A 26,748-nucleotide genomic window follows, 5' to 3' on the forward strand; every position below is an offset into this window, starting at 1 on the left:
TCGTCCGGGCACAGTACCTAACTGGAGTCTGGAGGAGGGTCATAGGGGGAGGAGCCAGTGCACACCACCTGACCTAGTAAAGCTTTACTTTTTTGTGCCCTGTCTCCTGCGGAGCCGCTATTCCCCATGGTCCTTTCAGGAACCCCAGCATCCACTACGGACTCCGAGAAATAGAATTATCGGTAAGTAAATTCTTATTTTCTCGGAGTACAGGTGGATACTATCAGTTATACGATAGGTATTTCGGAAGAAAGGTGCTCAAAAATTCTGGATCTGGCTTCTCTGCTAAAAGAGTGCAACAGCGTGACACTGCGCCAGGGTTATGTGTCTTTTGGGGATGATGGCCTCCACCATAGAAGTGGTTCCTTGGGCGAGATGGCGAATGAGGGATCTTCAGCTAGATATCCTAAGCTACTGTCGGAGACGTTATTCCCTGAATTATCGCATAAAGTTATGTCAAAAAGCAAGGCGCTCCCTAGACTGGTGGATGGAGACTGAACTGGTCGACAGAAAGACTGCTTTGTCAGATCGTCACTGTCTTATTCTAATGACAGATGTAAGTGCAGTCGGATGGGGGGCGCACCTGTTGCAGCAGAACTGCCAAGGCAGGTGGAACCGGGAAGAAGAAAGACTGTCTTCAAACCACAGAGAAATGAGAGCAGTGTGGAAAGCGATGAAGTATTTCCAGGAGCAATTTCAGGGGAGACATCTCAGGATATTTTCAGACAATGTAGCAGTGGTAGCCTATCTCAATCGGCAAGGTGGCACCAGAAGTTAGGTATTAATGGAAGAGGTGTCAAACATACTACATTGGGCAGAGGGTCATTTCGAGTCCCTGTCAGCGCTACATGTTCCAGGAGTAAACAATTCTGTGCGGGATTTCCTCAGCAGACAAGAGGTGCTACCAGGACAATGGGAATTGAGCAACAGTGTTCAGGCAGATTGTACAGAAATTCGGCCAGCCTCAGGTAGATCTAATGGCCACGCACATCAATGCGAAAGTTCCTCTGTTCTTCTTCCGATATCGTCTCCCAGGATCAGGTGGAGTGGATGTCTTTTCTCTCCCGTGGAGATTAAAGCTTGCATATGTTTTCCCTCAGTTTCCAATGATCGCACGTATTCTAAGAAAGATCAGGGAAGAAAGGGCGCAGATCATAATGGTTCTCCCATATTGGCCGAAGAGAGTGTGGTTTCCCTCAGTACTGAGGATGGCAGTAGGAGAACCTTGGACGTTGCCGCTAGTAACGGATCTGTTACGTCAGGGTCCATTGCTGCACCCAAAATCTACAGCAACTTCATTTGACGGCATGGAAATTGGATGGCAATTATTGAAAAACAAAGGTTTATCTGAACAAGTCATGAGTTTGCTGATTCAGTCGAGAAAAAAGTATCCTCTAAGGTCTATTATAGAGTATGGAAGACTTTCATTTCTTGGTCTGGCTCAAGATTTAGCCCGCAGAAGGCAGGGACGTCTCAGGTCTTACAATTCTTGTTTGATGGCTTTGAAAAGGGGCTGGCAGTGTCCACTATCAAGGTCCAGATAGCAGCTCTGAGTGTCCTGTTGGAGCGAATATTGTCCGACAAGGGCCTAGTGAAGAAGTTCCGTCAGGCAATTAAAAGGATAAGACCTCGGATTAGGTCGGTTCTCGCTCCATGTGATTTTAAATTTAGTTTTGAATTCATTAATGTTGTCCCGTTTGAACCGTTACAGGACGTCTCAATGAAATTTCTAACTTGGAGAGTAGTGTTTTTGGTAGCCATCACCTCAGCCAGAAGAGTTGGAGAGCTACAGGCTCTATGGTCCGAGGAGCCCTATCTCAATTTCTTTCCGGATAGACTTGTTCTAAGAGCTAATCCAGATTTTCTGCCTAAAGTGGTGTCAGATTTCCATTTTGAATCAGGACATTGTGTTACTATCATTCTACACACATCCGCAGAATGAGGAGGAGAGAATGCATATTTTGGACCTAATAAGAGCAATCTCAGTCTACTTGGAGAGAGTTGAGGAGTTTCGTAAAGCAAAGCACCTGTTTGTGTTGTATTCAGGAGCAAGAAAGGGCGAGAAACCTACGAAACAAACCATTTTCAGATGGATTACGGAACTCCTGACGTTTTATTTACAAGCAGAATGGTCGTGAGGTTCCGGAGGAGCTAAAGGCACACTCTACCAGGGCTGTGGCAGCTTCTTGGGCTAGGAAGGCACGGCTCTCGGCGAAAGATATATGTGCAGCAGTTACATGATCTTCCATACATACATTCTCTAGCCATTATGTGGTAGATGTTGTAGACGCCCACTTTGGAAAATGTATCTTTAAGGGGGCATTGAATTAAACGAGTTATGCTTTTCAGCATTAAGACAACGTCTCTTGTGTATTTATATTGCCCTCCCTATATTGAGCGTTGGTATATCCCAAGAGTAAGGGCTGCCATGAAGTAGTGTAGGAGAAAAAAGCAAATTATACTTACCGATAATTTCATTTCTCCGAGATACTTCATGGCAGCCTACAATATACCCTCCCTTGGTAAAGTCTTAATATAGCCTGGTCGCAGGAGACACTCAAAAGACTAGTGGAGGAAGGGGAGGAGCAGGGCTATATACCCAAAGTGGGTGGTCCCTAAGTGAGTAAAAATTCCCTGTCTAAAGTTAGGAATGGGATACAATCCCAAGAGTAAGGGCTGCCATGAAGTATCTCTGAGAAATGAAATTATCGGTAAGTATAATTTGCTTTTTTTTAAAAAAAATTTATTAGATTCCGCCAGCAAAGTGTGGCGGATTGAAAATGACGAATTTACTGTCTAAAAGCACTGTTGTCGAATTTACAAACTTCAATTGAATATACTTTTGTCGAATTGCCGCATTTGTACCATTGCAGAAATGTCGAATTTCAAAAAGTCAAATTTGGAAAGTCCGTTTTTTTGACAAAGTACTGAATTGCATTGTCTAATTTTATTTTTTTGGCGAAAATGTCCCGTTTTTCGACATTTTCGGGAATTCGACCGCAATTGCTTATACCCCTATACCTCCATCTATTCTTCTGATATCTCTCTATATCTCTGTTTGTACTATTGCGAATGCCGTGTGAATTGAATGTGTGTCTATTCTGTCCGTCACAATGGCAGGCAAGGGACCAGTGTATAAGGCGTCGCAAAAATTATCTGTGTGAAATCTAAAAAAACCTTGGTTGATTCCTCCCTGTGTGAAGCATGCGCTTAGGAGGTTGTCTCCATTTAACCTGTCCCAAGAATCTGTTTTTCTCTATCGTCCTAAGTGGATGCTGGGGTTCCTGAAAGGACCATGGGGAATAGCGGCTCCGCAGGAGACAGGGCACAAAAAAGTAAAGCTTTTACCAGATCAGGTGGTGTGCACTGGCTCCTCCCCCTATGACCCTCCTCCAGACTCCAGTTAGATTTTGTGCCCGAACGAGAAGGGTGCAATCTAGGTGGCTCTCCTAAAGAGCTGCTTAGAGAAAGTTTAGCTTAGGTTTTTTACTTTACAGTGAGTCCTGCTGGCAACAGGATCACTGCAACGAGGGACTTAGGGGAGAAGTAGTGAACTCACCTGCGTGCAGAGTGGATTTGCTGCTTGGCTACTGGACACTAGCTCCAGAGGGACGATCACAGGTACAGCCTGGATGGTCACCGGAGCCGCGCCGCCGGCCCCCTTGCAGACGCTGAAGAGAGAAGAGGTCCAAAATCGGCGGCTGAAGACTCCTGAGTCTTCATAAAGGTAGCGCACAGCACTGCAGCTGTGCGCCATTTTCCTCTCAGCACACTTCACACAACAGTCACTGAGGGTGCAGAGCGCTGGGGGGGGCGCTCTGAGAGGCAAATAAAAACCTTATTAGAGGCAAAAAATACCTCACATATAGCCCACAGAGGCTATATGGAGATATTTAACCCCTGCCTAACTTCAAAAATAGCGGGAGACGAGCCCGCCGAAAAAGGGGCGGGGCCTATCTCCTCAGCACACAGCGCCATTTTCTCTCACAGAAAAGCTGGAGAGAAGGCTCCCAGGCTCTCCCCTGCACTGCACTACAGAAACAGGGTTAAAACAGAGAGGGGGGGCACTGATTTTGGCGATATTGTATATATATAAAAGATGCTATAAGGGAGAAACACTTATATAAGGTTGTCCCTATATAATTATAGCGTTTTTGGTGTGTGCTGGCAGACTCTCCCTCTGTCTCCCCAAAGGGCTAGTGGGTCCTGTCCTCTGTCAGAGCATTCCCGGTGTGTGTGCTGTGTGTCGGTACGTGTGTGTCGACATGTATGAGGACGATGTTGGTGAGGAGGCGGAGAAATTGCCTGTAATGGTGATGTCACTCTCTAGGGAGTCGACACCGGAATGGATGGCTTATTTAGAGAATTACGTGAGAATGTCAACACGCTGCAAGGTCGGTTGACGACATGAGACGGCCGACAATCTATTAGGACCGGTCCAGGCGTCTCAGAAACACCGTCAGGGGTTTTTAAAAAAAAAAAAAAAAAAAAAAACGCCCATTTACCTCAGTCGGTCAACACAGACACAGACACGGACACTGAATACAGTGTCGACGGTGAATAAACAAACGTATTTCTCATTAGGGCCACACGTTAAGGGCAATGAAGGAGGTGTTACGTGTTTCTGATACTACAAGTACCACAAGAAAGGGTATTATGTGGGAGTGAAAAAACTACCTGTAGTTTTTCCTGAATCAGATAAAAAATAAAATGAAGTGTGTGATGATGCGTAGGGTTACCCCGATAGCAAATATTGGCGTTATACCCTTTCCCGCCAGAAATTAGGGTACGTTGGGAAACACCCCTTAGGGTGATAAGGCGCTCACACGCTTATCAAGTGGCGTTACCGTCTCCAGATACGGCCGCCCTCAAGGAGCCAGCTGATAGGAAGCTGGAAAAATATCCTAAAAAGTATATACACACATACGGTGGTTATACTGCGACCAGCGATCGCCATCAGCCTGGAGATGCAGTGCTGGGTTGGCTTGGTCGGATTCCCTGACTGAAAATATTTTATTCATGTACAGCATTTAATAGGATGCATTCTATATATATGTATGTGAGATGCACAGAGGGATATTTGCTCTCTGGCATCAAGATAAGTGCGTTGTCCATATCTCCCAGAAGATGTCAGGGACACGACAGTGGTCAGGTGATACAGATCCCATACGGCAGATGGAAGTATTGCTGTATAAAGGGAAGGAGTTATTTGGGGGTCGGTCCATCGGACCTGGGGACCACAGCAACAGCTGGGAAATCCAACCTTTTTTTACCCCAAGTTACATCTCCGCTAAAAAAGACACCGTCTTTTCAGCCTCAATCTTTCCTTTCCCATGAGGGCATGCAGGCAAAAGGCCAGTCATATCTGCCCAGACATAGAGGTAAGGGAAGTAGACTGCAGCAGGCAGCCCTTTCCCAGGAAAAGAAGCCCTCCACCGCGTCTGCCAAGTCCTCAGCATGACGCTGGGGCCGTGCAAGCGGACTCAAGGTGGGGGGGTAGTCTCAAGAGTCTCAGGGCGCAGTGGGATCACTCGCAAGTTGACCCCTAGATCGTACGAGTATTATCCCAGGGGTAAAGATTGGAGAGTCGAGACATCTTCTCCTCGCAGGTTCCTGAAGTCTGCTTTACCAACGGCTCCCTCCGACAGGGAGGCAGCATTGGAAACAATTCACAAGCTGTATATCCAGCAGGTGATAATCAAAGTACCCCTCCTACGACAAGGAAAAGGGTATTATTTTTCCACACTATATTGTGGTACTGAAGCCAGACGGCTTGGTGACACATTGTCTAAATCTAAAATGTTTTGAACACTTACATAAAAGGTTCAAATCGAGATAAAGTCACTCAGAGCAGTGATAGCGAACCGGAAAAAAGGGGACTATATGGTGTCCCTGGACATCAAGGATTACCTCCATGTCCAAATTTTGTCCTTCTCATCAAGGGTACCTCTGGTTCGTGGTACAGAACTGTCAATATCAGTTTCAGACGATGCCGTTTGAATTATCCACGGCACCCCGGGCCTTTTTACCAAGGTAATGGCCGAAAAGATGTTTCTTCAAAGAAAAAAGGCATCTAAATTATCCCTTACTTGCACGACCTAAAAAGGGCAAGTTCCAGAGAACAGTTGGAGGTCGGAAGAGCACTATCTAAAGTAGTTCTTCGACGGCACGACTGGATTCTAAATATTCCAAGAATCGCAGCTGTTTTCCGACGATACGTCTGCTGTTCCTAGGGATGATTCTGGACACGGTTCAGAAAAAGGTTTTTCTTCCCGAGGAAAAAGCCAAGGAGTTATCCGACCTGTCAGGAACCTCCTAAAACCAGGAAAGGTGTCTGTACATCAATGCACAAGAGTCCTGGGAAAAATGGTGGCTTTTTACGAAGCAATTCCATTCGGCAGATTCCATGCAAGAATTTTCCAAAGGGATCTGTTGGACAAATGGTCAGGGTCGCATCCTCAGATGCACCTGCGAATAACCCTGTCGCCAAGGACAAGGGTATATCTTCTGTGGTGGTTGCAAAAGGCTCATCTATTGGAGGGCCGCAGATTCGGCATACAGGATTTGATCCTGGTGACCACGGACGCCAGCCTGAGAGGTTGGGGAGCAGTCACACAAGGAAGAAACTTCCAGGGGGTATGGACGAACCTGGAAAAGTCTCTTCACATAAACATTCTGGTACTAAGAGCAATCTAAAATGCTCTAAGCCAGGCGGAACCACTCCTGCAAGGAAAACCGGTGTTGATTCAGTCGGACAACATCACGGCGGTCGCCCATGTAAACAGACAGGGCGGCACAAGAAGCAGGAGTGCAATGGCAGAAGCTACCAAGATTCTTCGCTGGGCGGAGAATCACGTAATAGCACTGTCAGCAGTGTTCTTCCCGGGCGTGGACAACTGGGAAGCAGACTTCCTCAGCAGACACGATATTCACCCGGGAGAGGGGGGTCTTCATCCAGAAGTCTTCCACATGCTAGTAAACTGTTGGGAAAGACCAATGGTAGACATGATGGCGTCTCGCCTCAACAAGAAACTGGACAAGTATTGCGCCAGGTCAAGAGATCCACAGGCAATAGCTGTGGACGCACTGGTAACACCTTGGGTGTACAAATCAGTATATGTGTTTCCTCCTCTGCCTCTCATACCAAAGGTATTGAAGATTATACGGTGAGGAGGAGTAAGAACAATACTAGTGGCTCCGGATTGGCCAAGAAGGACTTGGTACCCGGAACTTCAAGAGTTGGTCACGGACGACCCGTGCCCTCTACTTCTGAGAAGGGACCTGCTACAACAGGGTCCCTGTCTCTTTCAAGACTTACCGCGGCTGCGTTTGACGGCATGGCGGTTGAACGCCAGATCCTAAAAGGGAAAGGCATTCCAGAAGAAGTCATTCCTACCTTGATTAAGGCAAGGAAGGAAGTCACCGCGAAACATTATCACCGCATTTGGCGAAAATATGTCGCGTGGTGCGAGGATCGGAGTGTTCCGACGGAGGAATTTCAACTGGGTCGTTTCCTACATTTCCTACAATCAGGATTGTCTATGGGTCTCAAATTGAGATCTATTAAGGTTCAAATTTCGGCCCTGTCAATATTCTTCCAAAAAGAATTGGCCTCAGTTCCTGAGGTACAGACTTTTGTTAAAGGAGTACTGCATATACAGCCTCCTGTGGTGCCTCCGGTGGCACCGTGGGATCTAAATGTAATTTTAGATTTCCTCAAATCCCATTGGTTTGAACCATTGAAAAAGGTGGATTTTAAATATCTCACATGGAAAGTGACTATGTTACTGGCCCTGGCTTCCGCCAGGAGAGTATCTGAATTGGCGGCTTTATCTTATAAAAGCCCTTATCTAATCTTCCATTCGGATAGGGCAGAACTGAGGACTCGTCCGCATTTTCTCCCTAAGGTGGTATCAGCGTTTCACCTGAACCAACCTATTGTGGTGCCTGCGGCCACTGGCGACTTGGAGGACTCCAAGTTGTTGGACGTTGTCAGAGCCTTAAAAATATACATTTCAAGGACGGCTGAAGTCAGAAAATCTGACTCGCTGTTGATACTATATGCACCCAACAAGTTGGGTGCCCCTGCTTCTAAGCAGACGATTGCTCGTTGGATTTGTAACACAATTCAACTTGCTCATTCTGTGGCAGGCCTGCCACAGCCTAAATCTGTTAAGGCCCATTCCACAAGGAAGGTGGGCTCATCTTGGGCGGCTGCCCGAGGGGTCTCGGCATTACAATTCTGCCGAGCAGCTACGTGGTCGGGGGAAAACACGTTTGTAAAATTCTACAAATTTGATACCCTGGCAAAAGAGGACTTGGAATTCTCTCATTCGGTGCTGCAGAGTCATCCGCACTCTCCCGCCCGTTTGGGAGCTTTGGTATAATCCCCATGGTCCTTTCAGGAACCCCAGCATCCACTTAGGACGATAGAGAAAATAAGAATTTACTTACCGATAATTCTATTTCTCGGAGTCCGTAGTGGATGCTGGGCGCCCATCCCAAGTGCGGATTATCTGCAATACTGTACATAGTTATTGTTAACAAATTCGGGTTATATTGTTAAGGAGCCATCTTTAAGAGGCTCTTTCTGTTATCATACTGTTAACTGGGTTTAGATCACAAGTTGTACGGTGTGATTGGTGTGGCTGGTATGAGTCTTACCCGGGATTCAAATTGCCTCCCTTATTGTGTACGCTCGTCCGGGCACAGTACCTAACTGGAGTCTGGAGGAGGGTCATAGGGGGAGGAGCCAGTGCACACCACCTGATCTGGTAAAAGCTTTACTTTTTTGTGCCCTGTCTCCTGCGGAGCCGCTATTCCCCATGGTCCTTTCAGGAACCCCAGCATCCACTACGGACTCCGAGAAATAGAATTATCGGTAAGTAAATTCTTATTTTTTCCCCCTTGGTGGCAGAGCCACAGGAACCATCTCACAATTATGTACTGAGGTGGCTGCTTACAAAGGACTTGCAAGACACTGAGAGAGACCCCTCAAAATGATTTAACTCAGCCGGCAGGATCTCTATCCAGGAGAATGAGCACTTCACCCAGCGGTGTTGGAAGCCGTGATGCAATGCTGGGGATGTCCAGAGGTGGATCTCATGGTGTCCAGACTCAATCGGCTTCCTCAATACATTTCCGGAACACTGGATCCTCAAGCAGAAACTGTGGACGCTCTGGCTGTACGACCTAGTATACGTGTTTCCTCTGTTCCCTCTTTTGTCTCGAATCCTCAAAACAATCAAACGAGAGCCACTCATGGTGATCCTGGGGACACCAGATTGGCCTTGGAGGACTTGGTTTTCAGACCCGCGCTCTCTTCTGGCAGATGATCCTTGGCCTCTTACTCTGCGTCCAGATCTACTGCAACAATGACCCTTCGTGCTTCCAGACTTAAGACTACGTTTAACGGGATGGCTATTGAAGCAGACATCCTAAAACGCAAAGGGGTTCCAGAGTGTGATTCCCACGATGTTGCGGGCACGGAAACCAGTGACTGCAGCCCACCATCATTGCATCTGGCGGTCTTTTATCTTTCTGTGACTGAAAGGGGTTTCCATTGGATTCCTTTTCGTCTCTCACGGTTCATGCTATTTCTTCAAGCAAATTTGGATTTCGGACTCCGTCTAGGATCCCTGAAAGTTCAGGTATTTTGCTTTATCGATTTTCTTTCAGGAATGCCTAGCGCTCCTACCGGATGTGCAAACTATTCTTCAAGCGGTTTTGCGGGTACAGCCTCCCTTTGTTCCACCTACAGCTCCTTGGGATTTAAATCCGGTGCTGGATTTTCTTCAGTCATCCTATTTTGAGTCCTTGGATGAAGCAAACATTAAATATCTTACTTGGAAAACGTTTTTTCTACTAGCCATAGCTTCAGCCCGAAGGGTATCTGAAATTTACCTTGTTTCAAACCTCCCTACTTGATTTTTCATTCTGATAGGGCAGAGTTATGAACACATGCTTCCTTTCTTCCTAAGGTCGTGTGGGTTTTTCATATTCTATCGTGGTACTATCCTTACGGGAAGATTCTGGAACTCCTTTTACTCTGGATGTAGTGAGAACTTTGAAGACTTTACATAGATCGTACAGAATCTTTATGGAAGTCTGATGCTTTATTCGTACTTTATGATCTACCACGTCGGGGGTGGCCTGCTACTAAACAGACCATGGCCCGCTGGATTCGGTTGACCATTCGTCAGGCCTATCTCCACCAGTCTAGACCACCTCCATGGTCCATTGCTGCCCACTCTACATGCTCAGTTGGGTCTTGTGGGCCACTAGTAGGGGGGCTACCATGTCTCAGCTCTGTCGAGCAGCCACTTGATCCAGTATTCATACATTTACTAAATCCTACAAGTTGAATACATTTGCGGCTTCATCTGCACGGTTTGGCTATCTTGTTTTGTAGGTTCCTCAGCAATCTCCCGCCCAGGGGTGAAACTTTGGGACGTCCCCACGGTCTTGAAGTTGTGCTAGTGTCCCCTAATGGCTGACAGAAAAAGGAGGATTTTGGTACTTACCGATAAATCCCTTTTTCGGAAGCCATAGGGGACACTGGCCGCTCGCCCGTCGCTGTTCTCTTGCCTTCATTGTTCTGTTTAAATATGTGCTCTCTTTCCTCGTATAGTCCTGTTATCCTGTTCCTGTCTCCTCTCTGCAATTCATAACTGAGGGATGATGGGGGATAGAGGGGAAAGAAGCGTTTTCACTTCTTAGATTAAAGTGCCAGGTCCCTGTAAAGCCACCATCACCCCATGGTCTTGAAGTTGTGCCAGTGTCCCCTCTGGTTTCTGAAAAATTGATTTATTAGTAAGTACCAAAATCCTCCTTTATGTACCCCAAGCTTAATTTTAGCACTCTTGCTGGGAAAACTTTGCTTTCGGTCTTTTTTTTTTTTTTTTACATTTAAAAAAAAAAAAATGCATAAAACGGCTATTTAACCACTTAACTGACTTTATTTAGCTGAAAACCGCTCCGGAATTGTCTTTTTTTTTCTAATGAGTGAATTAGGTGAAGAACATGACTTTAACCTATCCCAAATGATTTTAGTTAAAAAAAAAAAAAAAAAAGTGAAAAATAATTTTAAAAAAAAAATATTCCACCCCCCCCCCCGAAACCTCGATCAAATTGAAAGCCGGGACAGCCTGCAGGTATGCGGGGGGGGGGGGGTCAGGGGGTGACTTGGAAGGGTTCATTTACTCTCCCCAGCGGCTGCCATTGTTTGCAGCCGCTCCTGCCGTGCTGACCAATCAGCAGTGATGGGCAGCACGGCAGACACAGGGGGAGAGTGCAGGGAGACAGAGACCTTCCGGTACCTCTGACAGCAGCAGCGGAGGGAAGTTTCCCTTCCCTGCCGCTGCTAACACTCTCTATCTGACTGGTTGCATCCTGTGCCACCAGGGTAGATAGAGCACTTGCCAGCATGGTCGCATCTGATGCGACCATGCCAGGCAAGTGGTTAAGTACCAGAAATACTTATTGTAACCAGTAATAAACTTTCTCTAACGTCCTAGTGGATGCTGGGGACTCCGTAAGGACCATGGGGAATAGACGGGCTCCGCAGGAGACTGGGCACTCTAAGAAAGATTTAGTACTACTGGTGTGCACTGGCTCCTCCCTCTATGCCCCTCCTCCAGACCTCAGTTAGAATCTGTGCCCGGACAGAGCTGGGTGCATTTTAGTGAGCTCTCCTGAGCTTGCTAATAAAGTATTTTAGTTAGGTTTTTTTATTTTCAGAGAGCTTCTGCTGGCAACAGACTCTCTGCTACGTGGGACTGAGGGGAGAGAAGCAAACCTACTAACTGCGGCTAGGTTGCGCTTCTTAGGCTACTGGACACCATTAGCTCCAGAGGGATCGAACACAGGAACCTAACCTTGGTCGTCCGTTCCCGGAGCCGCGCCGCCGTCCCCCTCGCAGAGCCAGAAGACGGAAGCCGGCGGGTTGAAGCAAGAAGACGTCAAAATCGGCAGCAGAAGACTCCTGTCTTCATATGAGGTAGCGCACTGCAGCTGTGCGCCATTGCGCCCACTCTAACCCACACACTCCGGTCACACTAGGGTGCAGGGCGCAGGGGGGGCGCCCTGGGCAGCAATTGATTACCTCCTGGCAAAAGCAGCATATATACAGCTGGGCACTGTAATATGCATGAGCCCCCGCCATTAATTTTACACAAAATCGCGGGACAGAAGCCCGCCGCTGAGGGGGCGGGGCCTTCTTCCTCAGCACTCACCAGCGCCATTTTCTCTCCACAGCTCCGCTGAGAGGAAGCTCCCCAGGCTCTCCTCTGCAGACTCACGGTAGAAAGAGGGTAAAAAGAGAGGGGGGGCACATAAATTTAGCGCATTAATCATATATACAGCAGCTACTGGGTAAACACTAAGTTACTGTGTGATTCCTGGGTCATATAGCGCTGGGGTGTGTGCTGGCATACTCTCTCTCTGTCTCTCCAAAAGGCCTTGTGGGGGTCCTGTCCTCATATAGAGCATCCCCTGTGTGTGGTGTCGGTACGCGTGTGTCGACATGTTTGACGAGGAGGGCTATGTGGAGGCAGAGCAAGTGCAGATGAATGACGTGTCTCCGCCGACGGCGCCGACACCTGATTGGATGGATATGTGGAAGGTGTTAAATGATAATGTAAACTCCTTGCATAAAAGGTTGGATAAAGCTGATGCCTTGGGACAGTCGGGGTCTCAGCCCATGCCTGATCCTACAGCGCAGAGGCCGTCAGGGTCTCAGAAGCACCCACTATCCAAAATTGTTGACACAGATATCGACACGGATTCTGACTCCAGTGTCGATGACGATGATGCAAAATTGCAGCCTAAAATGGCTAAAGCCATCCGCTACATGATTATAGCAATGAAGGATGTAGTGCACATATCAGAGGTAAACTCTGTCCCTGACAAGAGGGTTTATATGTATGGGGAGAAAAAGCAAGAGGTGACTTTTCCCCCTTCACATGAGTTATGTGAAAAAGCGTGGGATTCCCCCGATAGGAAAGTGCTGATTTCCAAAAGGTTACTTATGGCGTACCCTTTCCCGCCAACGGACAGGATGCGCTGGGAATCCTCCCCTAGGGTAGATAAAGCTCTGACACGCTTATCTAAGAAGGTGGCCCTGCCGTCACAGGATACGGCCGCCCTAAAGGATCCTGCCGATAGGAAGCAGGAAAGTATCCTGAACTCTACTGAGGCCGGCAATTGCGTCGGCCTGGATGTGTAGTGCTGTAGCAGCATGGACAGATAATCTGTCCGAGGAACTGGATACCTTAGACAAGGATACCATTTTACTGACCCTGGAGCATATAAAAGACGCTGTCCTATATATGAGGGATGCCCAGAGGGACATTTGCCTACTGGGCTCTAGAATAAATGCAATGTCAATTTCTGCCAGAAGGGTCCTGTGGACTCGGCAATGGACAGGTGATGCCGACTCCAAAAAGCACATGGAGGTTTTACCTTACAAGGGTGAGGAATTGTTTGGGGACGGTCTCTCGGACCTAGTTTCCACAGCTACGGCTGGGAAGTCAAATTTTTTGCCATATATTCCCTCACAGCCTAAGAAAGCACCGTATTACCAAATGCAGTCCTTTCGATCACAAAGAAGCAAGAAGGTCAGAGGTGCGTCCTTTCTTGCCAGAGGCAGGGGTAGAGGAAAGAAGCTGCACCATACAGCTAGTTCCCAGGAACAGAAGTCCTCCCCGGCTTCCACTAAATCCACCGCATGACGCTGGGGCTCCACAGGTGGAGCCAGGAGCGGTGGGGGCGCGTCTCCGAAATTTCAGCCACCAGTGGGTTCGCTCACAGGTGGATCCCTGGGCTATACAGATTGTGTCTCAGGGATACAAGCTGGAATTCGAAATGATGCCCCCTCACCGTTACCTCAAATCGGCCCTGCCAGCTTCCCCCATGGAACGGGAAGTAGTGTTAGCGGCAATTCACAAGTTATATCTCCAGCAGGTGGTGGTAAAGGTTCCCCTCCTTCAACAGGGAAGGGGATACTATTCCACAATGTTTGTGGTACCGAAACCGGACGGTTCGGTCAGACCCATATTGAATTTAAAGTCCCTGAACATTTATCTGAAAAGATTCAAGTTCAAAATGGAATCGCTCAGAGCGGTCATTGCAAGCCTGGAAAAGGGGGATTTTATGGTGTCTCTGGACATCAAGGATGCTTACTTGCATGTCCCCATTTATCCACCTCATCAGGAGTACCTCAGATTTGTGGTACAGGACTGTCATTACCAATTCCAGACGTTGCCGTTTGGGCTCTCCACGGCACCGAGAATATTTACCAAGGTAATGGCGGAAATGATGGTGATCCTGAGAAAGCAAGGAGTCACAGTTATCCCATACTTGGACGATCTCCTCATAAAGGCGAGGTCCAGAGAGCAGTTGCTGATCAGCGTAGCACAATCTCAGGAAGTGTTGCAGCGGCATGGCTGGATTCTGAATATCCCAAAGTCGGGGCTGATTCCTACGACGCGTCTGCCCTTTCTGGGCATGATTCTGGACATAGACCAGAAGAAGGTGTTTCTCCCGGCGGAGAAGGCTCAGGAGCTCGTGACTCTAGTCGGAGACCTCTTAAAACCAAAACAGGAAGAAACTTCCAAGGGTTGTGGTCAAGTCAGGAGGCTTGTCTGCACATAAATATCCTGGAACTAAGGGCCATATACAACGCCCTGAGTCAAGCGGAGCCTCTGCTTCGAAACCAACCGGTGCTGATTCAGTCAGACAACATCACCGCAGTGGCTCATGTAAACCGCCAGGGCGGCACAAGAAGCAGAGTGGCGATGGCGGAAGCCACCAGGATTCTTTGTTGGGCGGAGAATCACGTGCAAGCACTGTCAGCAGTGTTCATTCCGGGAGTGGACAACTGGGAAGCAGACTTCCTCAGCAGGCACGACCTCCACCCGGGAGAGTGGGGACTTCATCACGAAGTCTTCACTCAGATTACAAATCGATGGGAACTGCCACAGGTGGACATGATGGCATCCCGTCTCAACAAAAAGCTACAAAGGTATTGCGCCAGGTCAAGAGACCCTCAGGCGATAGCTGTGGACGCACTAGTAACACCGTGGGTGTTCCAGTCGGTCTGTGTTTCCTCCTCTTCCTCTCATACCCAAGGTGCTGAGAATCGTAAGAAAAAGAGGAGTGAGAACAATACTCATTGTTCCGGATTGGCCAAGAAGGACTTGGTACCCGGAACTGCAAGAAATGCTCACAGAGGACCCATGGCCTCTGCCTCTCAGACAGGACCTGTTGCAACAGGGGCCCTGTCTGTTCCAAGACTTACCGCGGCTGCGTTTGACGGCATGGCGGTTGAACGCAGGATCCTAGCAGAAAAAGGCATTCCGGATGAAGTTATTCCTACGCTGATAAAGGCTAGGAAGGACGTGACCGCAAAACACTATCACCGTATATGGCGAAAATATGTTGCCTGGTGTGAGGCCAGGAAGGCCCCTACAGAGGAATTCCAGCTGGGCCGGTTCCTGCACTTCCTACAGTCTGGAGTGACTATGGGCTTGAAGTTGGGGTCCATAAAGGTCCAGATTTCGGCCCTATCCATTTTCTTTCAAAAGGAACTGGCTTCTCTTCCAGAAGTTCAGACGTTTGTTAAGGGAGTGCTGCATATTAAGCCCCCTTTTGTGGCACCTTGGGATCTCAACGTGGTGTTGGGTTTCCTGAAATCCCACTGGTTTGAGCCACTTAAGACCGTGGAGCTAAAGTATCTCACGTGGAAGGTGGTCATGCTATTGGCCTTAGCTTCGGCTAGGCGTGTGTCAGAATTGGCGGCTTTGTCATGTAAAAGCCCCTATCTGGTTTTCCATATGGACAGGGCAGAATTACGGACTCGTCTGCAATTTCTGCCGAAGGTGGTGTCATCTTTTAATTTGAACCAACCTATTGTGGTGCCTGCGGCTACTCGTGACCTGGAGGATTCCAAGTTGCTTGATGTAGTCAGGGCTTTGAAGATCTATGTAGCCAGGACGGCTGGAGTCAGGAAGACTGACTCGCTGTTTATCCTGTATGCATCCAACAAGCTGGGTGCTCCTGCTTCAAAGCAAACCATTGCTCGCTGGATCTGTAACACGATTCAGCAGGCTCATTCTGCGGCTGGATTGTCGCATCCAAAATCAGTGAAAGCCCATTCCACAAGGAAAGTGGGCTCTTCTTGGGCGGCTGCCCGAGGGGTCTCGGCATTACAGCTTTGCCGAGCAGCTACTTGGTCGGGTTCAAACACATTTGCTAAGTTCTACAAGTTTGATACCCTGGCTGAGGAGGACCTTGTGTTTTCCCATTCGGTGCTGCAGAGTCATCCGCACTCTCCCGCCCGTTTGGGAGCTTTGGTATAATCCCCATGGTCCTTACGGAGTCCCCAGCATCCACTAGGACGTTGGAGAAAATAAGATTTTACTCACCGGTAAATCTATTTCTCGTAGTCCGTAGTGGATGCTGGGCGCCCGTCCCAAGTGCGGACTTTCTGCAATACGTGTATATAGTTATTGCTTAATGAAGGGTTATGTTGGCATCCATTGTTTGATGCTCTGTTGTTCATACTGTTGACTGGGTAAGTTTATCACAGGTTATACGGTGTGATTGGTATGGCTGGTATGAGACTTGCCCTGGATTCCAAAATCCTTACCTTGTAATGTCGGCTCTTCCGGGCACAGTTTCCTTAACTGAGGTCTGGAGGTGGGGCATAGAGGGAGGAGCCAGTGCACACCAGTAGTACTAAATCTTTCTTAGAGTGCTCAGTCTCCTGCGGAGCCAGTCTATTCCCCATGGTCCTTACGGAGTCCCCAGCATCCACTACGGACTACGAGAAATAGATTTGCCGGTGAGTAAAATCTTATTTTTATACTGTTATCCGATGTTAGTTACGTTTTTTTGGGGGGTGCGGACAGATTTACCCATTTTTCACTTCATTTTTGGCACCAATTTTCGCAGCAATCCCGGTTTCACTAATTTGTATATGAATAGGGTATATCGCATTAGCATGCATACCTGTGAAAATGGCAATTGCGGTAAATTACTGCGATTTCTGCGCTAATTGAATACCCTCTTAAGCGTCTGTGATTTCTCCCATAACATGCTTCATTTGTGTGCACACCATATATAAATGGTGATGATTGTCCTTTCTCTTGTGAACAGGCTCTGTTGTACCGGGTGCTGGAGCATTAGAAGTGGCAATAGCAGATGCTCTTGTCAAACACAAACCTAATGTGAAGGGCCGAGCCCAGCTTGGTGTGCAGGCATTTGCCGATGCTCTCCTCATCATTCCCAAGGTATTGCTAGATGGGGAGTAAATAGAAATAGTTTTTGTGTAGTTAAGGTTTTTGGTGTGAACACGTTTTATCATTCAAATACTGAAGTTACGTATTTTTAAGTCTACAATAAGTATCTTGTACCTGTAGTACCCTGTCCTTTTAAATATTAAAGTAAGCCATTCCATGTTTAGTGATCTAGTCCAAACCTCTCTTCTGAGTGTTGTAATTGGATGCATACCTGATTGTGCTGCTGCTGATCAAGGGGATGATACCATTATTATCCCTATGTATATGGTTTATAAATCTCGCTGCATAAGTGGTCATAACACTCGCATACAGAGGTTGTCAAACATGGTCCTCAAGACACCCCAACTGCCCAGGTTTTAGGTATATCCATGGCTCAACAAAGATTTACTCAAATTGACTGAGGTGCTAATTAAGTCACCTGTGAACAAGCATGGGTAAACTTAAAACCTGGACCTTTGGGGAGCCTTGAGGACTGACTTTGAGAACCTCTGCTCAAATCAGCAGCAGGGTGGCAGGAACCATGGGTTAGATGCCGTTGTATGGAGTAGATGATGGTCAAAGTAAGGGAATGCAAAGCACATGAGGGAAGGTTGCCCTGCTCGTGAGAGCTTACATTCTAAAGGGGAGGGGCAGACGGACAGGTTGACACAGATTGGGTACGCCGTAGGATGGGTATGCCATAGGCTTACCATACTATCCCTTTAAACTGGGACACTTGTGAATTTCATAGGTCCTGTGGCTGGCTTAATTAAAGCCAGCATTTCACCTGGTTTTAATCATCCATAGAATCATTGTTTCATGAGTATCCTGGTTTACTGGGATAGTATGGTAAGCCCAGTATACCATAGTAATAATTGTAGTTGATCAAACCTCTTGGCATTATGATTGAAAGGGACCTGCTGCAGATGTGTTGTAGATTGTGCTGCATGGAGTTCTGCAGCAGGAATACAGCATAGATCAGTCCACTGAAAAGGAGGTGCCATGCTTCAGAATGGCAGTGACCTGTTCCAGGTAGTTCAGAATGCTACATGGCATATGGTGGGCTTCCTGTTTTATTACTTGGTACAGTTGATGTGTCAAGTATTGGCTGGTATGGTTTTTTTTTTTATTTTTTTTATTATTTGTGTTTAATCAATGTTAACTGAACTTTAGAGTTTTGTAAATCAGGGGTTTTCATGTCCAGTCCTCAAGCACCATCCACAGGTCATGTTCTGTGTATTACTTTAATCATTCACAGATGGGTTATTGTATTGTGCTGGGTCTGAAATTATCCCACCGCCATCCATAGACTAATCCTTCATCTTGACCTGTTGGGAAAACCTGCGGTTGAGAACCACTGCTCTAAATGATCCAAGCCGAGCTTTTTTCTTTTTTTTTCTTTAATGGATTATCCTAGATTATTTTAGTTGTGATATTGGTATAAATACAAGTAATAGCTCTTTTAGCTGAGTTCTCAAACACAAATTTCTGCTGCAGGGTACACTGGGCTACACAGGGAATGACATTGGGGTGTAAAGTAGGATCTTGATCCGAGGCACCAACAGGCTAAAAGCTTTGACTTTTCCCAGAATGCATAGCGCTGCCTCTATAACCCCGCCTCCGCGCACAGGAGCTTAGTTTTGTAGTTGGTGCCATGTAGTGCAGGCATACAACAAGCAGGGCTGCTCCAGCAGCCCTCAGAAGAGCTTTAAGTGAAAAATGAAGACTTCAAGGGCTGCAGCAGAGACACTGTGAGTGTTGGATGTCAGACATCTCCTGCTACAGCTCCATCACCTCCCCCAGCGGTGCTGTATACTCCCGCGTCCTGGTTGCCGGGTACTTACAGCGGAGGCTCCAGTTTTCATCTGTCAGTCACACCCCCACACCCCCCCCCCCCCCCACACCACTGCACTCAGGTAAGAGGCGGGACCCGCTGGAAATCTCGATCTGGCGCAGCCAGTGGGAGGTGGGCTGCGAGTGCTGGCGTGGACACTGGCAGTACAGGGACCCCACTAGACCACCAGGGCAAGGGCACAGGTCGGTTTTACTAAAAACCGTTTGCTATAAAGCCCGCAGTACCCTGTGGTGAAGTCCAGCAAGGGGATAAGACTTTGACCTGTAGCTCCTCCCCCAGCCCCAGGGCGCTATTTAGAGTAAATGTTCCCGCCCTGGAGCTGCAGATCTCTTCCCCCCCCTCACTCTCTGTCAGCGTTTGGGTGCCATTAGGACAAGCTGAGCTGATCCTGGGATTGTTTGGGCAAATCCTCCTCTGTAAAGCCGCCTGCATGTCAGCACTGTGCATTTTACAGGACATTTAAGTATTCTACATGTCTTTAGACAGTGTTGGTTAAGAAACAGTGCATTTAGTCAGTTATTTAGTACAAGTACCCTGTGATATACATCCAGTCTTTACTGTGCATTGATATACACTGCTCAAAAAAATAAAGGGAACACTAAAATAACACATCCTGGATCTGAATAAATGAAATATTCTTATTAAATACTTTGTTCTTTACATAGCTGAATGTGCTGACAACAAAATCACACAAAAATTGTCAATGGAAATCAAATTTATTAACCCATGGAGGTCTGGATTTGGAGTCACACTCAAAATTAAAGTGCAAAAACACACACTACAGGCTGAACCAACTTTGATGTAATGTCCTTAAAACAAGTCAAAATGAGGCTCGGTAGTGTGTGTGGCCTCCACGTGCCTGTATGACCTCCCTACAACCCACACAAGTGGCTCAGGTAGTGCAGCTCATCCAGGATGGCACATCAATGCGAGCTGTGGCAAGAAGGTTTGCTGTGTCTGTCAGCGTAGTGTCCAGAGCATGGAGGCGCTACCAGGAGACGGGCCAGTACATCAGGAGACGTGGAGGAGGCCGTAGGAGGGCAACAACTCAGCAGCAGGACCGCTACCTCCAGCTTTGTGCAAGGAGGAACAGGAGGAGCACTGCCAGAGTCCTGCAAAATGACCTCCAGCAAGCCACAAATGTGCATGTGTCTACTCAAACGATCAGAAACAGACTCCATGAGGGTGGTATGAGGGCCCGACGTCCACAGGTGGGGGTTGTGCTTACAGCCCAACACCGTGCAGGACGTTTGGCATTTGCCAGAGAACACCAAGATTGGCAAATTCGCCACTGGCGCCCTGTGCTCTTCACAGATGAAAGCAGGTTCTCACTAAGCACATGTGACAGACGTGACAGAGTCTGGAGACGCCAAGGAGAACGTTCTGCTGCCTGCAACATCCTCCAGCATGACCGGTTTGCCAGTGGGTCAGTAATGGTGTGGGGTGGCATTTCTTCGGGGGGCCACACAGCCCTCCATGTGCTCGCCAGAGGTAGCCTGACTGCCATTAGGTACTGAGATGAGATCCTCAGACCCCTTGTGAGACCATATGCTGGTGCGGTTGGCCCTGGGTTCCTCCTAATGCAAGACAATGCTAGACCTCATGTGGCTGGAGTTTGTCAGCAGTTCCTGCAAGACGAAGGCATTGATGCTATGGACTGGGCCCGCCCGTTCCCCAGACCTGAATCCAATTGAGCACATCTGGGACATCATGTCTCGCTCCATCCACCAACGTGGCATTGCACCACAGACTGTCCAGGAGTTGCCAGATGCTTTAGTCCAGGTCTGGGAGGAGATCCCTCAGGAGACCATCCGCCACCTTATCAGGAGCATGCACAGTCGTTGTAGGGAGGTCATACATGCACGTGGAGGCCACACTCACTACTGAGCCTCATTTTGACTTGTTTTAAAAACATTACATCAAAGTTGAATCAGCCTGTAGTGTGTTTTTCCACTTTAATTTTGAGTGCGACTCCAAATCCAGACCTCCATGGGTTAATAAATTTGATTTCCATTGATAATTTTTGTGTGATTTTGTTGTCAGCACATACAACTATGTAAAGAACAAAGTATTTAATAAGAATCATTCATTCAGATCTAGGATGTGTTATTTTAGTGTTCCCTTTATTTTTTTGAGCAGTGTATCTATTAAGTGTATACTTAGTATTACTATGTATTGCTAGTCCAGTGCAGTTTTATTGCATGTCATAATTTCTGCATTGTACAATGTGACTGTGTGCATATAGCTGCTGTAATGTCCATTTCATGTATCTCACTCAGATTGCTATCCCTATATTCTGTAACCTGAGGGGGCTAAGTGCGTCAGGGTTATTAATAGGTATTTCACAAGATATACTTACTGTGTATTTCTCTTTCATCCACTAGGGGACACTGGAGTCCTATACAGTAGGGGTGTGAAGCCTTGAACCGGAGGTGTGGCACAATCTTAAATTAGCATTGTCTGCACAGCCGGCTCCTCCCCCTTCACATCCCTCCTCCCTCAGTTTGAAAAATTGTGCTGGAGGCACAGTACGTGGAGCACTTGAGCTCCTGACTAAAAATCTAAAAGGGGCTGCGTAACCCTAATAAAGGGGGGACAAAGCTACCTAATTTCAGAGAGACAAAGATCCCTATTGAAGGGACCTGCATCTCTCCACAGGAGATCCTCCATAATCAACAAATAGTGAGTACTGGTCGTACAAGCTTAGGCTAGGGCCTTCCAGTTAGTAAAAGTTTTTTTTTTTTTTTTCTTCTTTTCTCTCTCTCTTATAGCTTGCTGTAAATACATCAGGGAGGAAGGGCAGAGCAACGGTGACCGGCGCGTGGGAGCCTTTAGTGCGGCGCGGGACTCAGCCTGTCTTCCCTGTGAGCAGGGGGGGGACGGCAGAGCGGCGCGCTGCGCTGTACAGAGACCCACGGGCGGAGCACAGGCGCCGCTACGGGAGACGGACCCGTCGCGCGCGCCAGCTGGCAGGTCCGGAGCGCGCTGCATAAGAGACTCGGCGCGCACAAGCGGCCAGGGGGAGAAATCAGTTAAAGCAGGAGGCAGAATCCCGCAAAGCATTGAGGTAAAGGCGCAGAGCTTAAATGTTAATAACAGTGCTGCAGGCCCTTTTTCTAATAACTTACATTTAGTGGGGACCATGTTTCTTTGTTTTGGCGCCAGGCTGAGGTGAGGGATGGGTCCTCCTCCTCCCCCCCAGTAGTGTACATAGGGGAAGGTTTATGAATAAAGGAATTAACTCCCCCTGCTGCACTGCCTGGATAGTGCATGCATTAAGATAGTAGAGAGAGAGTTAGGTAACAGCTCCCTCTGCTGGTGTAATGTATATATACAATCTACAAGGATCTCCTGAAAAGTAATCATCTACGAATTATATTTTCAAGGGACGTCTGTTTCAAAGATCCCGGAGAAAATACACGGAAGCAAGCCAACTCTAACATCGTAGCTGATTTACAGTTGGGGTGTGAGGGTTGAGTCGGCTGGTGTTTTATTTTTTTGGCCTGTTCCTTTTATAGAGAAAAAGGGGACAGGTAATTCCAGCCGGATCCAAACCTTCGCTTCCGTCATCTCCCAGTCTTTCTCTTCCTAGTTTAAAGGGTGAAAGCGCTGCGTAATACCCTGGTAAGGGGTTTTAAAAAGAAAAACAACATGTCTAAGGCTACCAAGACCTCAAAGACCTGCTATGTTTGTACGAAATGTAACAAGAAGAGCATGCGGGTTGGCAGCTCCGGGGTGTGCGACTCCTGCTTAGACGAGGACGCTCCACCTGGGAGCAGTGCTCTGGCTAAGGCATGGGAAGACAACCTTGCTAATAGAATCTCCAAGGAGATGGCAGAATCCCGCAAGCCGCAATCGGAATGGGCTGCGGGATTCTCAAAGACGATGGAGGAATTTCTCATCAAGTTAACGCCGCCCGCACACGCAGAGACGAGTGTGCGCAGGGCTGTTAAAAGAACTCTTCCTATTATACCAGAATCTGAGGAGGAAGAGGGTTTTCTTCTGGATACGGAAGCAGGTGAGTTAATCGAACCTAACCTAGACGCCGATTTTCCTGAAGAAGACTCTGCGATCTCGGGTCTGGATTCCTTAATTGACGCGGTAAAGGACATCCTAAGCTTTAAGGAAGAGGAAATCCAGGAGCCGGAAGATTTCGATTTGTTCGAATCCCAGAAGCCGCGTTCAGCAGCGTTCCCCATTCCTAAATCCCTCCAATCTCAGATGGAGGAGGCTTGGAAACAACCTGACAAACGTTTTCAATTTCCGAAACGGTTTCAGGTAACTTACACCCTACCTAAGGGTGTAATGGACAAGTGGTAGTCTCCGCCGGTAGTGGATGCTTCACTAGGAAGGTTGTCAAAGAAGACAATCTTGCCAATTCCTAACGTAACTACTTTAAAGGATGCGTCCGACCGTAAAGTTGACACTGCGTTAAAATCAATGTTTGTAGCAGCAGGTGCAGCGCAGAGACCTGCGCTAGTCTGTGCTTGGGTCAACAAGGCCATGGGTGCATGGTCCGGCCGTATTGTACAAGCTATTGAGGAGGACAATAGCTTAGAAGAGATTACACAGCTGGCGGAACACATTCGAGAATCTGCTTCATACTTGTGTCAAGCTTCTAAGGATATTAGCAGAATAGCATCGCGCATATCTAGATCGGCTAGAAGGATTTTATGGCTCAGAGAATGGCAAGGTGACTCTGACACCAAGAAGGCGGTAGAATCCATTCCCTTTGGGGGTGAAATGCTGTTGGGACCAGAGTTGGACAAGTGGATTTCGCAGGCTACAGCGGGGAAGTCCACTTTTCTACCTACTCCTTATACGAGAACCGCTCCACAAACTAGGAGAGGTTATTCAGGACCAGAGTTTACTTCATTTAGATCACAGTCCTTTCGAGCCCGCGGTAGGGGTTTCGGTACACAAGCACGCGGGGGCAGTGGTAGAGGCCGCTCGCAGGCAACAACCAGAAAGCAGGATAAACCTGCTGACAAGACCGTGGCATGACGGCCTCCCAGCTCACCTGGGGTCCCCCTTCGTGGGCGGATGACTGGAAGGTTTTCAGGACATCTGGGCCAAAACTTCACCAGAACTTTGGGTGAACAACTTAATCTCTCAGGGGTACAGACTGGAATTTCAACAGAGACCTCAGTCAGTTTTTTACAACAGGATTGCCTCAGTGCCCTCAAAAAGCAAGGGCACTACGGGCAGCAATTCTCAAGTTGCTACAAGCAGAGGTCATTATTCCGGTTCCTGCTTCTCAGAGAGGAACGGGGTTCTATTCCAATGTTTTTGTCGTGCCAAAGCCAGACGGGACGGTCAGACCAATACTCAAAAACTGGTTGAAAACTTTTAAATTAAGAGTCTACAAATTCAAGATGGAATCAATCCAATCAGTCATTGCAGGCTTAGAACAAGGCGAGTTCATGGTATACATGGACATAAAGGATGCATATCTGCATATTCCAATCTGGACTCCTCACCAGGCTTACTTAAGGTTCGCACTGGTGGCGGAGCACTACCAATTCCGGGCCTTGCCATTCGGTCTAGCGTCAGCCCCAAGAATTTTCACAAAGATCATGGTGGCAGGACTGAGACTGTTGGGGGTCACGATTATACCTTATCTGGACAATTTACTGATCAAAGCTCCATCTCAGAATCGACTGCTCAAGGATGTTCAGACATCACATCAATTTCTAATTCAACATGGATGGATTGTCAATTTCCAAAAGTCCAACCTCATACCGACTCAACGGATTCAATTCCTCGGTCTCATTTTGGACACGGTCCTATTACGTGTGTTCCTACCAGAGAACAAGGTCCAGGACCTACAGAGATTAGTGGCTCAGGTACTGAGGACGCAAACCGTTTCTCTGCACCTCTGTGTGCAACTTCTCGGGAAGATGGTGGCGTCGTTCGAAGCTCTCCAGTACGGCAGACTTCATTCCCGACCATTCCAAATAAACCTCATTGCTCAGGGAGCAGGCTCGCACTAGCTTCTCCATCGGAGAATCCGACTTCAACCACAAGTACGGGTCTCCTTGATATGGTGGTCGTTACACAAGAACCTTACAGCCGGCAAGAAATGTGGCATTTGGGATTGGAGGATCCTGACGACGGACGCCAGTCTCAGAGGTTGGGGAGCCGTCCTAGAGGACCATCAGTTTCAAGGACGGTGGATGCTACTGGAAAGCAAACTACCCATAAATATCCTTGAACTAAGAGCAGTCTACAATGCACTTCTCTTAGCAGAAGACCTAGTCATGAATCAACACATAAGGGTTCAGTCAGACAATGTCACGACGACGGCTTACATAAACCGTCAAGGAGGAACAAAGAGCAGGATGGCGTTAAAGGAGGCCACAAAGATCTTGTTGTGGGCAGAAAGAAGAGACATCATTCTCTCTGCAGTGTTCATTCCAGGTGTGGAACTGGGAAGCAGATTACCTCAGTCGCCAGGACATGCATCCGGGGGAGTGGTGCCTTCATCCACGGATTTTCAACATGATTGTGAGAAGATGAGGTCTGCCTCAGGTGGACCTAATGGCGTCTCGACAAAACAATCAGCTGCCCAGATATGTGTCAAGAACTCGAGATCCAGCAGCAGAAGGAGTGGACGCATTAACACTTCCGTGGTGTTACAGGAGGGTTTACATATTTCCACCATTCCCTCTCATACCCAGGGTTCTGAAAAGGGTAGAGCGGGAACGAGTGTGGGCCATTCTAATCGCACCAGATTGGCCCCGCAGGAGTTGGTACACCGACCTGCGGGGTTACTTGCGGAAGATCCTTGGAGGTTACCTCAGAGAGAGGACCTGCTATCTCAGGGACCGTTCCTACACCCCGACCTGAACAGGCTGCGTTTGACGGCGTGGCTATTGAAACCCGGATCTTAAGAAACAGAGGGATCCCATGAACGGCCATTCCTACAATGATTGCCGCTAGGAAGCTGGTCACAGCCAGGCACTACTACAGGATTTGGAGACTGTACATGGCTTGGTGTCCGGAACGGGGATGGAATTCAACTAACTTCCATTTATTGCGAGTTCTACTTTTCCTTCATGCCGGTCTAGAGGGAGGGCTCAGGCTGGGCTCTCTGAAGGTTCAGATTTCGTCTCTCTCCATCCTTTTTCAACAGCGGCTAGCATCCTTGCCAGAGATTCAAACTTTTTTACAGGGGGTGCTGAGGATTCAACCCCCTTTTCGTCCTCCCACGGCACCGTGGGACTTAGGTTTGGTGTTAGAATATTTGAAGTCACCGACTTTTGAGCCGTTGAACAGAACAGACCTGAAGTATCTCTCTTGGAAGGTCACGTTATTACTTGCCTTGGCTTCGGCTAGGCGGGTTTCTGAGTTGGGAGCCTTATCCTGTAAGAGTCCTTTCTTAGTTTTTCATGAGGATAGGGCGGAACTCCGTACAAGAGCAGACTTCCTTCCGAAGGTGGTTTTGGGGTTTCACGTAAACCAGCCAATAGTGGTCCCATCTTTCCAGGGTCTCACAGATGAGGACGTGTCACTGGATGTTGTCCGAGCTTTACGGGTATACGTACAGGTTACGTCGTCTTTCAGAAAGTCGGACCATTTGTTTGTTCTTTATGATGGGCCAAAGAAGGGTTG

General features: G+C 47.8%; 1 protein-coding gene across 1 annotated transcript in view; it reads left to right on the forward strand.

Moving 5' to 3' along the window:
• The window catches only part of CCT6A (chaperonin containing TCP1 subunit 6A), a 233,355-nt gene that overhangs the window by 177,550 nt on the left and 29,057 nt on the right, over positions 1 to 26,748 (forward strand). Inside the window, exon 11 of the mRNA XM_063953779.1 lies at positions 17,158 to 17,291. Within this exon, the coding sequence (XP_063809849.1) occupies positions 17,158 to 17,291 (134 nt within the window). The remainder of the gene's footprint in view (positions 1 to 17,157; positions 17,292 to 26,748) is intronic.

This window comes from Pseudophryne corroboree, chromosome 2, assembly GCF_028390025.1.
Source record: "Pseudophryne corroboree isolate aPseCor3 chromosome 2, aPseCor3.hap2, whole genome shotgun sequence".
NCBI classification, from domain to species: Eukaryota; Metazoa; Chordata; class Amphibia; order Anura; family Myobatrachidae; genus Pseudophryne; species Pseudophryne corroboree.